Source organism: Falco biarmicus, chromosome 3 (assembly GCF_023638135.1).
Source record: "Falco biarmicus isolate bFalBia1 chromosome 3, bFalBia1.pri, whole genome shotgun sequence".
NCBI lineage: Eukaryota > Metazoa > Chordata > Aves > Falconiformes > Falconidae > Falco > Falco biarmicus.
The window spans coordinates 76649595-76666162 of record NC_079290.1 but is presented as its reverse complement, the minus strand read 5'-3'; the positions used below and the strand labels follow the sequence as shown (position 1 = coordinate 76666162).

General features: G+C 43.4%; 1 protein-coding gene across 1 annotated transcript; it reads right to left on the bottom strand.

Annotated features, from left to right (window-relative positions):
- Positions 1-784: 784 nt before the first annotated feature.
- On the bottom strand, positions 785-14379 carry FRRS1L (ferric chelate reductase 1 like). Its single transcript, XM_056333206.1, has 5 exons — positions 10859-14379; positions 8974-9058; positions 8309-8447; positions 4871-5117; positions 785-4405 (listed from the first exon to the last, which is right to left on the bottom strand). Exons 1-5 carry the CDS (start codon positions 11064-11066, stop codon positions 4233-4235), a joined length of 852 nt encoding a protein of 283 aa, XP_056189181.1. The 5' UTR covers positions 11067-14379; the 3' UTR covers positions 785-4232.
- Between the last annotated feature and the right edge of the window lie 2189 nt (positions 14380-16568).

Sequence of the window (16568 nt, the reverse complement as noted above, 5' to 3'; positions counted from 1 at the left end):
GATCACCTAGTTCCGAGCCCCCTGCCATGGGCAGGGGCATCTTCCACTAGACCAGGTTGCTTCCTAATATCTGATTAAATCTACCCTCTTTCAGTTTACTCATTCGCCCTTGTCCTGTCGCTACATGCCCTTGTAAGAAGTCCCTCTCCAGCTGTCTGGTAGGCCCCTTTAGGTACTGGAAGGCAGCTACAAGGTCTGCCTGGAGCCTTCTCTTCTCTGGGCTGAACAATCCCAAATCTCTCAACCTGCCTTCATAGGAGAGGTGCTGCAGCCCTCTGATCATCTTCGTGGCCCTCCTCTGGACTCGCTCCAACAGATCCATGTCCTTCTCATGTTGGGGTCTCCAGTGCTGAATTTTCCTTCTAATAATATAATTTTGAAGAAAGCATCAGCCTGTATGCAATGACATTATCAAATCACCTCAGCCTTTTTTTTTTTTTTTGATTGGTTTTGGGGGTAAGGTGTGTCAATTAGCATCTAGGAGTATCTCAACTATCCATAAAAATATACAATTATTTGATTCCAGCAAAGAAAAAAATTAATTTCTGAGTAACTGCCCTCTCCACTTATTTTTCTTCCTTTCCTATCCTACTTACTATTAATGTTATTTTGGGCCTAGCTTATTATTTGTAGCAGGACCAGTCAGATACTACAGTCAAAAACAAGGCCCCGTTGCAATAGGCACTGACACAAATACAAGCAGTTGATCTCTCCTCCAACTAACTTGCAAACTTTAAGTACAAAACATTGTAGATAAGATGGACAGAGTGAGCAGAAGGTGATATTATGGTTGATTTAACAAGCAATGAACACAACTATATTTTGTTCTGCATGGAAAGAACATATTCAAGGACATTAATTAATATCTTATGGTCTTTGGCTGTCCTATCTTTCTAATTAATAATCAAAGTTAAATTTCCAAAGGACACCATACTGTAAACATGCACTTTCTAAATTCTGTGCTTCTGTATTAGGTCACCCTGCAGCAAGTAATTCTCAAAATAAAAGCACTTTGGAAATGTGTTCTTTAACAGCTCCTTGCTAGTAGTCACCATAAAGAAACTAAAAACTATTTCATTTGGAGAAGGAAATGTCTGCTTCCTTTCCCAAAGGAGGCCTTTTTCTCTAGTTTGTGTTGGTATCTGTTAATTACAAAAATCCAGAAAACAATTTTAAATGCCATCATCTTTTAAAAACTACTTTGAAGAAAGTTACTTTGTAGTAACTTTGTATAACATAGATAAATCCTGCTTTTCAATATTAAAAATAATTTTAAAAACCAGATGAAAACCAAAATACCTTCCATGACAAGTTACTACGTCCACTAAAATATTAGGACTTACCAAGTATCAGACAAAGTTAAATACCATTGAGCTAAAGCTCTTTCATTTCTCTTACGGCCTTTTCCTTCTCATATTCCTTCCCAACTGGTAATTTCTAAACACTTGTACCTTCTTTGTTTGTCAGCTTGAATCTCTTATTCTGCTTTTCCCACTCTGAAGAGCAACTCTCAACCATCAGTTGATATGCCAAAGATTAAATTGCTTTGCTGTTTGTTGTAGCCTTTTATTTCCTCCCATTTGATTAGAAAAACTTAATTAGTGCTAATTAAGTACTTTGAAGCTTGGGTGACAGTTTTCATAGAATTGCACATTTCTGCTAATACTTCAACAAGAGGAAAATTCAATGACAAAAACACTAGACAGCACACTGAGAAGTAAACTGAAAGAGGAAAAAAAAAATAAATGTATTTTTTACCCTAACCGAGAACATGGGTACATCTGAAGTCTGAGGCAGTTTATACTTTGCAGCAGATGTATCCTTAAGCAGCTCTGCCCCTGCTCTGAATTTGCTGTTGCTTTATAGCCTGAACTTAAACACAACTGACTCGTGTAAGTGGAAAGCAGTTCTATGGGTGTTGCACATTTAGCTTGGTATTATTATTGTCATCTTTAACATACCACTGTCCTCAGGTCCAGCTGGGCTATCCTAAATCCGGCACTGCATTAAAGAAGAGAAGAGGAGCCAAAATGGGTTTCTATCCTACTTCAGTACCTTTCAGTTATTAGCTTAGCCCTTTAGCGGGTGATCAAGTAAATGGCTGAAACTAAAATAGCAAATACAAGGCCATAAACTAAAACAATCCTGAGGCTACTTTAAATAGCTGTGATCTCTGAGAAGGAGCTACACCATCTCAGCTGCCTACAAATTAGCACAAACAAGAAATAATTTGCCCTAATGACTTCTTCACTTCAACTGGTTGCTGAATAGAAAGCTCATTATCCAGGCTTCAGCTATCCGCTTCAGCCAATCTTAAGGCTAAATTTTACAGTCGTCGTGGACCAAAGCAGACCTTCCTTATTAGGTGGTCTCTCCTACATATTTCGTCAGATGATGAATAGGTTATCCAACTCGAGAGAATTCATACTAAATAAAGCTACTATATGCACTTTTAAAGTTCACTTAATTCTGGATTTCTCTTCCCCGTCCTGAACTCTAGACCTGTAATTTCAAGTGAACAAATCCCTAAAGACATCAATGAAAATATCTATTACAAAGCAATAATTCTTTTGAAATAGGGATAAGGTGTTTGTGATGGAGTTAAATTAATTTTCAATCTAATTCACATACTTTAAGCACAGGTTTGAAGAATGCTGAGCCTAAAGAAAATTAGCCTGCAAACTTCAGTCTGTGAATAATGATGCAAACCCAACAAAGCTAGTTATTCTTTTTACACTCTATGCAGCAACGAGAATAAAAAGGAGGTCCATCGCATACTTTACCAGATTCTATGTTACAGAGTCCTCTGTTACATAGAACTTTGGCCCAACTGAAGCTTTAATTCTATCTAAACAGACTCTTAATGCAGGTTGGGAAGTGAATGATCAACCTTATCTAAGCACATTTAATCGCTACATGTAGAATTGTGTCATACACTTCCTATTATGTGAAGAACAGGAATTCTCCACAGGAACTCCAAGTTTTCATAATATTCTGTGGCTCATAAATACATTTTGACAAATTCCAGTTCTGTAATGTTTAGCATTCATCTTTGTAATATTTATTGATGATAAAAAAATCTAATGTATTTTCTCCTTAGCTCATAATTTTCCACAGTAACTACATCTTAGCAATGGTTTGATGAAACTAAAGATCCTGCTCTTATTAATCCCTATCTTTCCTTACAAATAATCTCAGTTATATTTTCATTTCTTTGAAAATTAACACCAGCTGTCCATATTCATCTTTAACATGAACAGGATACGCAGGCTTACAACACAGAAGAACAGATTACTTCATACTACTACACAACTGCTTAAAAATATATTTACATGTCAGCAAAATTACTGTTTTTTCATAAAAAGAGAAAAATTGATTGGGAGGATGTCCTATGGCTTGTTGGGAACTTCTATGTTCTCTATGTTTTACATCGGTTTTTCCTATGTATGGAGAATTTACATTACTGTATTCTCCCTTCCCCTTGTTTAAATAACTTTATATCTCACTTGTAAAAGAAGTAGCCATTTCATTCAAGGAGGCTATTGAAACACTATTATTATGAAGACATTCATCACTTATTTTCTATTGAAAAAAAAATCATGTTAATGCTTGATTATGCAAGTTTAATTTTGGAAAGTACTAATCCTAGAGCAAGTAAACCTTGATAAATATATATATTAAAAAAAAAAAAAAAATTGGGAGAACTGTCCATTACTGAAGGGCAGGCTTTATACTGCTGTGTCAGTATCCGGATCTTAAGTTCAGAAACTGCACTTGGAGCTGTGCTGTCTGCTCCAGAAGTACCAAACAGCATTATAATGTTTTCCCAAATTTGCTTTTTTGGAGCCATTTGGAAGGCAATTTTGTTATTTGATAAGATGTCCATCACTAAATTTGCCTAAACACATGTACAGACACCCCTCCCAAACACTCACACAGACACACACACGCATAAACATTGATTTTACAAGTCTCCTTTTCTTTAAGCAAGTAGTTACAACACTGGAAATATTTGTTCACTGTGTTCACTGATTATTTTTAAATGATTTGTCACCACTCTGCCACTTAAAGGAGATGGTTATTTCACTCTTCTGAGACGTGAACTATGTTCAAAAGCAGCTAGATGAGGATGGTGGTGTGATATAAATTCCAATAGAAAAATGCATTGTCCATCCATATAGCCGTCCACCCTGAGAAACTTCCACTGACAAATTCTTGCTATTTTTCATCAGTCATGGAGTTCCCATCAATAAATAGAAGGTCAGTGCAACAATGAGGAGCAAGCAGAATGGAGACGAGAAGGTCTGATAGGCAGCTGATGGCATGAAAATATCTTCATACTTGTAAATACTGACAACACGCTCTGATACAGGTGGTGAGTCTATATCATGACGAGTTATAGAACCTTTAACAGGTAGAGGGCAGAAAGAAATTATGTCAGATGCATTTTTTCTATAACTCTACCAAAGAAACAGGTAGACAGCCAAACAATTTTCAAGCCTACAGGAGCATGCAATATGACACCGTCAATGAATAGGGTCGTTTCTCTGCTTTCTGAAATTAAACTTCTGAATAAAACAACTTAAATTCATATAAACAATAAACATCCTTCAAAGGAATTCAGAACTTCTAGTTATGAAGTTCTTCTAAATTTAGCTTTGGGGAGTAGGGTAATAACTATATTGCCAAGAGAACACAACAGGTAGGACTCTGTTATTTATCTTTTCTTTCTTTTTATCTGTTTTCAAGCTTCATGGTGCCAGAATTTTAGTTCATTTAAAAAAAGAGATTCCAGTAAGAATAATGTAATTGAAAGACATTTATCAATTTTGACACCTCTGTTTTGTCAGTAACACAGATATCAACTTACCCTGAATTGCTGGGCCCCAAGCAAACAGATAGTACCAACTCAAGTGCAGATCTACGATGGTTTCCTCTCTGGGAACATATACAGGACGCTTGAATCGACATGTTACACGATTGTTTTCAAAAACCCCTTCTTCATCTCTAGCAGGATTTCTCTGGATTTCTTTAGCCCACTGACCAACATTGTAGAAGTGCTGTATTCGGACTCTTCCATTATCATCATGAACACAAGCCATGACATCATCTCCTCCCTACATGGTAAAAAATATTGGTAGAAGGAAAAGAAAAGCATTTCCCACATGTATATAATTTTAATCGTCAAAAACCAATCAAGACCTAGGGCTCTCATTCCTTCTCTCTAACTTATATATACACATATATTTGTTTCCCTAACCATGTGTCTTCAATCAGATTGAAAAGCACAAAGTAGACAGTAATATTTACTTAGCCTTACTATCTCTGAACCCTCTTTTGGATCTTTCTAAGAGTTATTTTATCTATTAGATATAACATATTTATAAGATACGATATCAACCTGACATCACATAATTAATTGAGTAGCAGAAGGCTGTTTTCTTTCATAATTCGTGAAGTTCTGGGATCCTGCTTCATAAAAACTAGCAGTTTTGAATACTTGACATGTACCAAATCCATTGCATCAGATCATGAACAGAAAACCAATATAATTTAGTATAACAGAGGAGATTAATCTACCAAATATGGGAAAATAACAGAATAAATCACAGCCTGTCTTTTCTAATCTCTTCCCATGTTCACTTAAGGGACCATCACTTCTATATCTCTTAAGAGAAAATGAAAAATGATCAGCATGTACTAACAGAACACAGAATACCAAAAGATACAAGAAAAAAAGTAACAGTATGTGCTTCTTCACATAGCATAAACAGCCACCAAGCATTACAATCAAGCAAAGAAACAACGGACAGAAGGAAGTGTGAGACAATTGCTTGTAAAGGTGACTTGTAGAAATATTAAACCAGTTGCTAGAACAGTTCAATTACTCAAGGTCACTATCAAAGTGGTAGAGCACTGTATCACTCAGGAATTAGCATTAATTTTAGGGGCATTCTCTCACAGAAGCCTTAGTATCAAGAGCCATTAAAACACTGTCCAAGTTGGACAAATGGCATTTTACTGAGCAGCACTGCCACAGGTATCGGTGCCATATTAAATGCAGGCCCTACTTCTCCAATACTCACCTTTCTGATATGTCATGCTGATGATAGACACGATGCTTACTAGCATGATCATCTCTCAGTTCTTTGTTATAGGGAAAGGAAAGAAAAAGGGTGTGTTTCAGCTCTCTTAAGAACATTGCTATCTAGATTTGTAAAAGATGTGCCAAAAGTGAGGAAAAGGGGGACAACTACGTAAAACAAGCTTGAATAGTTTGTGCATCTTGGTGCTGCTGCAAGCAACCTTTCCAGCTTCTGTCTTGAGCCTATCCTTGCTCTCCATAACTTATTTTCCAAGTTTAGTTTTTGTATCTCTGAGTAGAAATCTCTCATTCTTAAGTACCATGAGGCGAAAATAAAGCTGGTTTTGCACAGAGGGAAAAAATAAAAAGGAAAGTAAAAAGCATTCTGAATCTCAATTAACAAAATGATATTACAAAATCCTGCCTAGGCACAAAAGCCTGCAAGTGGAAAAGCATAATGTTATTTAAGACAAAGAATAGGTCACAGGACTTTGGGGAAAAAAAAAAATATATTGAGGACACAAAATAGTTTTTTTTTCCCCTGAACTCTTGTAGCTATCCAGGCCATACCATTTTGATTAGGGCCTCCAAAGCACAGCTCACTTCTCACAGCTAAGCTGTTTTGACCCAGAGTCATTTTACCATTAGAGCATGTGCATCCCAGGACACCAAAACATCCTGGAAGTTATGAGAAAGGATGAAGTCAGCAGGAGAACAAGAGAGGAAGACAGATGCTAGCTGGTTTAGTCCAGCTGACTGGTGGGCATTAGATCACATACGCAGCAAATTTGGAAGCAAAACTTTACACTTTGGACTTCATTCTTCTTAGAATAAGCTGAGACTTAATATGCTGCTTGGTGTGCCTGGGACAAAAGGTAACATCTGCTTTTCAAGTGGCTGATGAGATGCAGGCAATGGGACCCTGAGGTCTACTGCAGGTAGATCAGAGTTACAAACTGGTAACACCATCTCTGATAGCTTGGAGCCAAATAATTAAAGGTGCTGAGCTGCTTTGAAAACCCTGTTGAGTACTTGTATTTCCAGGCATCTAAACTAGTCCCAAAATTTGGCTGTAAAACTGTTTCTCACCACACTGAAAACATGAACTGTTTCTTGTCACGTGAACTGTTCTGTATGACACAAAACACTTCTGTATTTACAGTGTCATGTTAAAACATATATAGTAATGATGAAAAGCACTTACCCTCACATTTTCTTTCTATTACTCATTTTGGTTCTGATAAAAACACTGTTAAGTCAGCATGAGTTTCTTCATTCCTGTTTGTGGGTCCTAGCCCAGGACGTCCAAATTCTGTATTTTTTCAGACTACTGCTCAGAACTGTACAAGAAATAGTCCTGTCCTTTGACGGGGAATTTAGGAGATAGGCTCAGTATTGGTTTATATTCTCAGGAGTGTTTCTGTGTATGAACACCTACATTACGAACTGCATTTTAATCCTGAACATTTTACCCAGGCTCACAGACAAAACATCTTTGCCTAAGTTGTCTGTTGCTCAGGTTTTTTGAAGGTCACACACTACATGCTCCTGTATTGCTCATTAAGACACAATGAAACATGAAGCTTTTGAATGAAGAAATACAGGAATAAGCATAAACTGAAACCAAATAAAATCCAGGAGAGATGGAAGAAGAAATTTTAACAAGACTGCTTTCTGAAATATGCATGTTTAAATAAGCAGGAGTAACTTTGTCACACATTTGTGGCTTCCCTGAACAACAAATACACAGGTATGAAAGAAACAAAAAGACTTCCAAAATTTAACAGCCAAAGTCATATTTATATTGCTGAAAGTCAACTGATTTACTGAAGACTAAAATAAGTTGCTATTTAGTTTCTGATGTGCCTTTTGTCCAAGTAACACTGCTATAAAGTGCAACAGGACATTCTCATGTGAATTGGCTTATCCCTGAGGGCTTTTCTAATAAAAAGACAAAAACCTAATAACATTCAGAGCTGAACCAAATTACTGCTGTAATTCTCAGAGAAGAAGGGAGAGGACACGTTAGGAAGGATGAGGCAGTTTTCTGGGAGGCAGTAGGCCTGGCTTCTGCTCTCAGGGTAGCTACCAAATGGTGCTTCCTTTTCAGCAGGTCAGTTTTCCCTTATATGCTCCATTTCTCACAGACCTAATATAAACCATTTATAGCCTAGCACGTAAAAGTGTGCACACTGTCAACACGAATAACTGTATGAGTCTTACCATTTTCTTGTCTGAGGAAAATCCCACTGCCACCCAGCCATCAGTATCAGCACTCAACTCAAATTCAACATCAGCTCCTATTCTACGGTAACTCAGAAAGTAGTCACAAGTCTCCGCATTGCATCCAGGTTTACCATACCTAAATGGAATTGGAAATGTATGTAAAATTTTTACTTGCAATTTTCCACTATGGAATTTAATTACATCTTTGCAAGAAAAAACTGAAAGACTGAATTTTGGTATAATGCAGTAAAACATATTATATTATGCTATACACAAAGTACCATTACTTAAGTGTTCACAATTATTACTCTTTTTGTGTAAGAATGTATGGTATTTGAGCAGTACAGCAACCAATTAACTACACACAGTATTACTCTTGACATTGCTAGCCCTAGTTTTGTAAGTACTTCATGAAAATATAAGAGACATGAAATAACTGTAGTTCCATAACATAGGTCCATAACATAGGTCCATAACTGTAGGTCCATAACTAAAATGTATATCCTTAAATAATCTGGTTTCCTCAGATAGTATAGACCATAACTACAAAGCATGTTCTTAAATAATGAAGTTATTAAAATGAATATGGAACATTTACCAAAGTCTCCAATGCAATCAGTCAGCATTTGCAAACATAAAGGTATCTGCAGTCTTAGACTGACCTGAAGCAACCCTTGGTTTTTCCACAGTCATCCACTCTGATTTTTGCAAATGGATCCACAGGAGGAGCAGTTGGGAAGGGGTAACCTGTATAATCAGAATATACCATTACTAAATAAAATACAAGGAATAAAAAGTGGTAATACTAAAGAGAAAGGGTTTCAGTTTACTTTGCTGATAACTAAGCTGTTCAGATGAGGGACTACTTTGTCACATACACAACCCCTTGCTCAGGTGGTCCTGGATTCAGGTACCAAAGTAACACTGATAACTGAAAACAAAAATTTTCTCAGGTTTCCTACGTTCATCGAGAAGGGAGAAGCATGGCTTTGCTACACGAAGGGCAAAAGTTAACTTAAGGCAGCAGGAACATGGAGTAGTACAGTCACTTAACAATTAGGGATCTCCACTCAGCTACCCTTTTGTGCACTCTCAGTCCGCTCAGGAAATCCATAAGGGAACTAAATCTGACTCCTTAGCCAGAAATGACAGTATTAAGTATAAATGCAGGGCACCAGGTTCAGAGCTGTAGGAATGGATACCATAAGGACCTTGTAATACATCCTCCATTAAGAAGTGAAATAAAACACACATTGCAATAAAAGGTGAAAAAAAACCAGGGAATTGCCCCTAGTTATAAGCTTCAATCACTTGTGAAAGAAGACCCAGAAAGGCTGGACAATGAGAGTTATGATTCCAAGCAATCCCTGTCTGCTGTATAATAACCCCAAAGAGAAAGTGCAGACGTTTGCAACAGACTTCTGTCTTGGCCGGTAGAAGTCTGTGTCTGTCGCATGAACACAGACATTTTAATAGGACATTCTCTTACTTAGCCAACTGAAAACCAAAGTGCTAGTTATGAAACCAGAAAGTCCACTGGAAGTGCTTCATTAAAATTGGAAACAAACACTGATCAGTTACGGCATCTGCAAACAAGCGTTTAACCTGCACAGCTTTAGGCATTTGGGAGCCATTGATCTGCTTTCCTAGATTTCTGAGAATGCCGCGTTGTAAACTGCAAATTAGAGCCTCCATTATCTGTATCAGGGGCCTGGGTAAATCACCCAAATTAAACGCATTAAGTTGGCCAAATTTCACAGCAGCTGGCAGCGGAGCACCACTGGAAGCCTGGTCACAGGACATCCTATCTTCTCTCTTCCTCCCTTTTTTCCAAATGCATCAAACAACTGCTTTTCAATGCAGCCTAGCCACAAATTCAGAGTTTTAACATTCTGCCATTTGTAAATTCAAAAAACCGCCCCAAAATCCGCGACTACCGTGCTGCTTACTACTTGGGGCATCACGCGACACTGCGAGACCCACAAACACCAGGACTCCTCTTAAGTGCGCGGTCCGGACGGCTGTTCGCCAGGGGCTTTGCACCTCGGAAGGCGAACCCACGCCGGCCGGCCGCGCTCAGCGGGACGAGGACGGAGCCGGGACCCCCGGTCCCCTGCCGGGCTCCTGCCGCCCCCCGCGGCCCCCGGCCCTGCCGCCAGAGCGGGCTGCCCGGCCCCCGCCTGGGGGAGACGCCCGGGCCCCGGGGTGCCGCCGCGCCGCGGCCCGGAGGGAGACAGGCGCCAGCCCTGCGGGGGTCCGGTCGTCGGGCAGGGCACCCGGGGCTCCCCCCGCGCCCGCGCCCGGGCCCCGAGCGGCACGGCTGGAGGCCGGCAGGGCCAGAGGCCGCCCGGGCGGCGGCGGCGGGCGGAAGATGGCGGCGGGCGCTGGCCTTCGTGCTGAACGCCAACGCCGCCGCCGCTCGCCCGCCGGGCCGCCACCAGCCGCCCGGCCCGGCCCGGCCCGGCCCGGCCCGGCCTCCCCCCCTCCCTCCCCGCGCCGGGCTCGCCCCGCCGGCCGCCGCGCCCCGCCTGGCCCCGGCCGCCGCACCCTCCTCGGAGAGGTAGCGCAGGTCGTAGAACTCGCTGGCAAAGGTGCCGTACGAGGAGTCGTGGTGAGGCCGCGCCGCCTCCTCGCCGTGCTCCCCGCCGCCCGCCTCCCGCCGCCCGCCGCCCTCCTCCGCCGGGCTGGCGGCGGAGCCGGCCAGGAGCAGCAGCAGCAGGAGCCGCCGCCAAGCGCCGCGGCTCCGCACCGCCATGGCGGCGGCGGCGGGGCGGGGAGGCGGCGGCGCCCGAGCGCGCCTCCTGCGCGGCCGCCCGCGGGCTCCTGCGCCGCCGCCGCCGCCGGCGGAACGGGGGAGGCGGAGGGGGGGAGCCGGCCCCGGGGCCGGGCGGTGCCGGAGGGACCGCGGCGGGGGGCGGGGGGGGTGCCCGGGGGGAGAGGCGGGGGGGCGGTGTGAGCGCCGGGCCGTGCGGGCGAGCGGGGCGCCCCCGGCCCCAGCACACGCCCCGCGCTGCCGAGCCCCGCGGCGGGGCCGCGGCCGGAGCCGCGCTGTGGCCTTGGGCCGGCGGCCGCCCTCCCCTGCCCCCCGCCCGGCAGCGACCCCCGCTGGGACACCCCCTCCCGCAGGCCGAGGCGCGGCTGGGGGGCAGTGCCAGGCCGGTCCCGGCCGCCCCCCGGCCTCGATTCACCAGCACCTCTCAGCGTGTGCTTCAAGAGGACGTGATAAATCCCGCTCGGCAACTGCTGGGCGAACTTCTCTTATCTTTTTATTTTTAATGACTCCTGGGACAGGACTGAAGGCACAGCGCGACTTAACATTCGTTTCAGGTAAAACGCCACGCTGGGGAGCGTTTGCCATCTGAGCGCGCGCTCTTGCTTTGTATTTTTTGCAGTGGCACTGCAGCGGTACAAACGTGCTGAAAACCCGGCAGGACTGAGAGAGCCCAGCTCGAGCCCCCACGGTTTGCTTGGGCTCTCCTGAGTGTGGCTGGACGCGCAGCTAGGCGTTGAGGAGACCTTTGCGTTCTCGCTGTGCCGTGATGTCTCTGGGTTGATGGAGGAGCAATGACCGTTCATCACCCGCGTTCGCTAAAGTGGCTCTTTTCTCGGGTTTGGGTTGCTATCTTCTGTTTATAACTGTAATTTCTTTTTTGTTTTGTTATGCATGGTTACACTCCCTCCTCTGAGAGTCTGGAAGCAAAACACCAGCGGGGAGGGAGGGAAAGAGAAGAAGACGCAGCGGTTGGCAATATTCTGAGAATTAAAATAGCCTTCAGTTTAAATCTCTTTTTTTTTTTTAGTATCAGTGACTCAACCGACTTACTTTTTGATGGGCCACTGAGACTGCCCGAGACCTAGGCTGCATTAGGAAGAAGTTCATTCCCTTGGGCTGAGCCATTGCTTGTAATACCCGAGTGTGCTCAGCCACATCGAATGGAGGGCGTTAATTCATGTCTCCTGCTTTAGTCTGGTGGAGTAGCGTCCTATCTCACTGCAAATAGAGGACCAGCCACACAGAAGTAAAAAAGAAGTTGCAGAAGCAATTTCGATTGCATGCAAATTCAACATGTTCCATAGTATCGTGTGGAAAAACCTATGGGAGAGCAACACCAAGCTCAAGTGCAAAATAACGAGTCCCTTTTTCCCACCTCGCTGAGCTTGGCAAACTTGACCAAGTGGAAAACAGGCAAACAAATGGCAATAGAAAAACCCTTATAAATCAAGCTAACAGGAAAACAAGGCTGCAGCTTATTCTTTCTGGCAATAATACACTCTGATGAAGGCCTCCTGTCTCCTTTTTGAAATAGCTAGCTGAGGGTTGTGATGCCTGTGAAGAAGCATTTGCTGAGTGAGGGAACAGCTGTCAGCTGCATGCTGGTTTTTCTTCCCTGGAAACAGACTTTTAGCACACTGCAATACAGGCAATGCTTCACAGTCATAGTAAACACTTAGGATATTTATCATGTATTGTTTGTACCTACATGACAGCTATCATTTTAAACCTGACAGCTAAGATAACTGTCTGCGATTACAGTGGAGCTGCACTGATTTCCTAAGGTGAAGAAGATACGGCTAAAAGACTGACCCTATTACAAGTGCCTCCCTCCTAGTAAATTGTTAAAAATTAAAATACTTTAGATGCATTTTTTTCCTTAGCAGAACCTCTTGTGTTTGCCTGAAGGTTGTACAAAAATGGATTGCTTATAAGAAGCAACATCTTATTGCTGCTGGTGGAGTGCTAATGAGTACCTGCAGTTTTCAGCAGACAGGAAGGTCTATGTGGCAACTAACAGCACTGCCTATGCAGCAGCAGTTCTGCAGGGAAGATCCTTATGGGACCAAGTAGTTGAGGCAGCCATCAAAAAAAGCATTAGCAGAAGTTGTCCAAACTGCAGTTGCATGAGCAGCATTAATCCTAAAATTTCTGAATGCTGTATTTCACAGCCTGTACATGCTGGTAGCACCTTTCTTAGGCGGGGTGTACACATGCCCTGTGGGAACCTTGGGTTGGAAGGCTTCAGCATCACCATCCTCTGAAAGCAGGAGTCTTCTTGCTTTTAGCGAATTAGAGATGTGGTCATTTCTACCACTTCTTGTGCAATTACCTCCTGCCTCAGGTGAATCCAGCAGTCAAATTCACTGCATGATTAATTGCCCTAGCTTGGGCAATTCTCTGGTGCTGGCACTCAGACTAGCAGTGTCTTACCAAAATTGAGACTGGGATTATCCCCAGCCATCCCTTGAACCCACCCTGCCTTCTCTTATCGCTCTGTTTGTTACTCAAAGTACACCTTTTAACTGGAGGCTCATGCTTTTCAGGGCACTTGGACTAGAAATGAAAGCTTCAGGAATAAGTAGTGGTTTGTATAACAGACAGGAAAGAAATCTTGTCTTGGAGTCTCTAATTGCAATATTCAGGAGTGGCTGCAGCTCCCATACTGGGGGGTAAGAGGGTAAAACCTCACTAGTCATTTAAGAGCATGGCCTGACTAATGAAGAGAGGAGTGGGGAAAGGCCAGTGATGCTGGCAGACCATTAGGCTACAGAAAGCCCTAATACAGCATTCTCTGTGCCCACTCTTCCTTAGGGACCATGCACAACAAACAAGTTTTGCCCCCACTGCTATGGCAAATTAGGCTGGATCCTGCTCAGTCTAGTTGCTTTTCTGCTTCTGTGCATGATTTGGAGGGTTTTCTCCATTTGCTAGTCCTCTTATAAGAGGCTCAGCTTCCTTACTCAGCTCTTGATAAGTTATTGCTATTCCCAGTTCACTCCAAAAAGCCAAAGCTGGTGAAGTTCATACTGCCCTGCCTCTTCCCAGCTACTCCCTCAGCATAGCCATGCCTCAGGAACAGCTCCATGAAGTTTAGTGCTCCTGGTTCTTTCCATCAAATCCATGTGTATTTAAAAAGCAGTATGTATCCACCAGTGTTGACTAACAAAACTCCTGAGACAGCAGTTTTTGTACAACAAATTGAACCAGAATTTTTAATTCATACGCAGTTTTCTCAAACTATTACTATAACATTGTTCAATACAGTGAATGTATCTACACTACCAGTAATTTATCTTGGTCTTTCCTGTATTAATCAACAATAAATATTTTAGAAATAGAGAAATCACTTTGATTTAATTAATAGTCATTCATCTCATGCTCTACATGTGCCTATAGAAATATGCTTGCTGTGTTAGTTACTTAGACAAAGATATGTGAAAAAAATATGCTAGAAGTTTCTTGCAAGCAGAGCTTTTTCACAATGTACAAAACTGATTGACTCAGGAAAAAATGTCAAATGCCAATTCATTAAGAATGTCTCCCGTACGAAAAGTAAAAACTAAGTGATTGCCTTAGAAAAAACAAAACACTATGGAGGAAAAATATGTGTGCTATTTCTGAAAGCTTCTAAACAAAGAGATGAGTGAGCTTTTTAGAGGTATGGTACTGCTTCTGGTCTTCTGGAGAAAGGCAAGAAAATAGGAACTCTAAATATGTTATCGTCCAAACAAAAACTGCATTAGATCATTTGATATTTTTTTGCTTAGCCCTGGTAAATCTTTCTTTTCCTCCTACCATTGAGTTATGTATCTGGTCTTACTCCAAGGGTAATCGTGCCTCTGCAGCCAATACTGCTCACAACAGCATGCTTTCTTTAGAATTAATCTAATGTAAGAAAAAAGCAATGTCCTCAAGCTCTTTTCCACAAGCATAACCTACACCAATGTAAAGACTAAGTCCACCAATCTTAGACAGTGAATCAGCAAGAGTTTTGCTTTAATAAGCACTATGGACCCTTCCCAAGGTATATTAAAACTGTGTGGTTTGTGTGTGTGTGTGTATTGGTTTACATTCGGCAGCTTATGTCTTTTCTTCCAAGACTGCATTTTTTTACCTCTGGCAATCTTTGCTACCCCAGCATGAATGCAGTGCTGGGAGGTGTACCTGCCCTGAAAGCCAGATCTGCCAGATGGTGGCACAATGTGCACCAGGAGATTTTGGAACAAAAGTTTTCACATTTCTTAAAAAGTCCTTGTTACAAAGAGGTTATTTATAGTGTTATTCTAATAAGGAGCCGAAACAGAGCAGTCTTTTATTAGAACTCGCAATAGAGGGCATTACATTAAGGCCTCCCTGTGCATAAACACCATTTACTTATTGTGCAAAAATTGGCCTGGAAAGCTGAAAAATTCAGCTCTTATTAGCAAGGAGCTCATTTAGGTAGGAATGTTTTAAAGAGTTTAAACAGTACTGGCAGAATTCAATTAATTTTGTGTTTGACAATGTCATTTCATCCTAATTAGTTAAGAACTCAGAAATAAGAAAGAAGAGAAAACCCTTTTCCTCGTGAGACTCCACCTGAAGGTTACGATAAAAGTTCTGTAAGTTTGCCTGTTGGAAAACAGTCATTTAAAACAGCCTTTCTCCAACCCAGATACCTCTGAGTCTAAATAATGATAGTAATAATAATAGTAGTAGTAGTAATAATGATAAGGATGATGATAACAACAACAACAACAACAATAATAATAATAACAACAACAACGCCCTTATCTTCCAGGTGAATATAAGCAGGCAGGAGAGATCAGCAGAGAAGCCCCTTCTGGCTTGCTCCTCTGCAGTCAAGTTACTTTCTATACGTCATCACTGAGGCAGCCCCTGCCAAGGGACCGGGGTCCGTAGGTCCCTTGTCCCCTCCCGGGGAAAAGCAACAGGAGGGGGGGATACTCCGCTTCAGACAGCCCAGAGAAAAATTCCTGGCTTAGGAGAGTTTTCTCTTTGTCCCGGGGGCGCTGGAGCCCAGGTGAGGGGCAGCCCCAGGCCCCTGGCTCCAAGGGGAGCTCCCAGCCTGGCTCTGGACTGGGCACCCCGGCTGCCCCGGCCGAGCCCCCCAGCGCCTCCCCCGCACCCGCCGGGGCCCGGGGCGCAAGGCGCCCGCTCTCCCCGCAAGCGCGGTAACGCGCCGCGTTACAGCTGCGAGTGTGGCTGCGTTATTTTGAGGAGGGGGCGAAGGAGAGCGGGGGGAGTGAGAGAAGCGGTGGGGGAGAAAGGGGCGAGCTCCCCTCTCACACACCCCCGCCCGGAGGACGACGCAGCCGGGAAAGCGCAGGGAGCTGCGCCCGCCGTGCCCTTCCCCCGCCGGGGGGTCCCGGCCGCTGCCCCCGGCCGCTCCCCGGGGCGCGGCACCGCCGTCCGCGGCCGCCCCGGGAAACCCGCGCCCAGGCGGCGGGCGGCGGACAGGGCTTCCCGCGGCCGCCGACC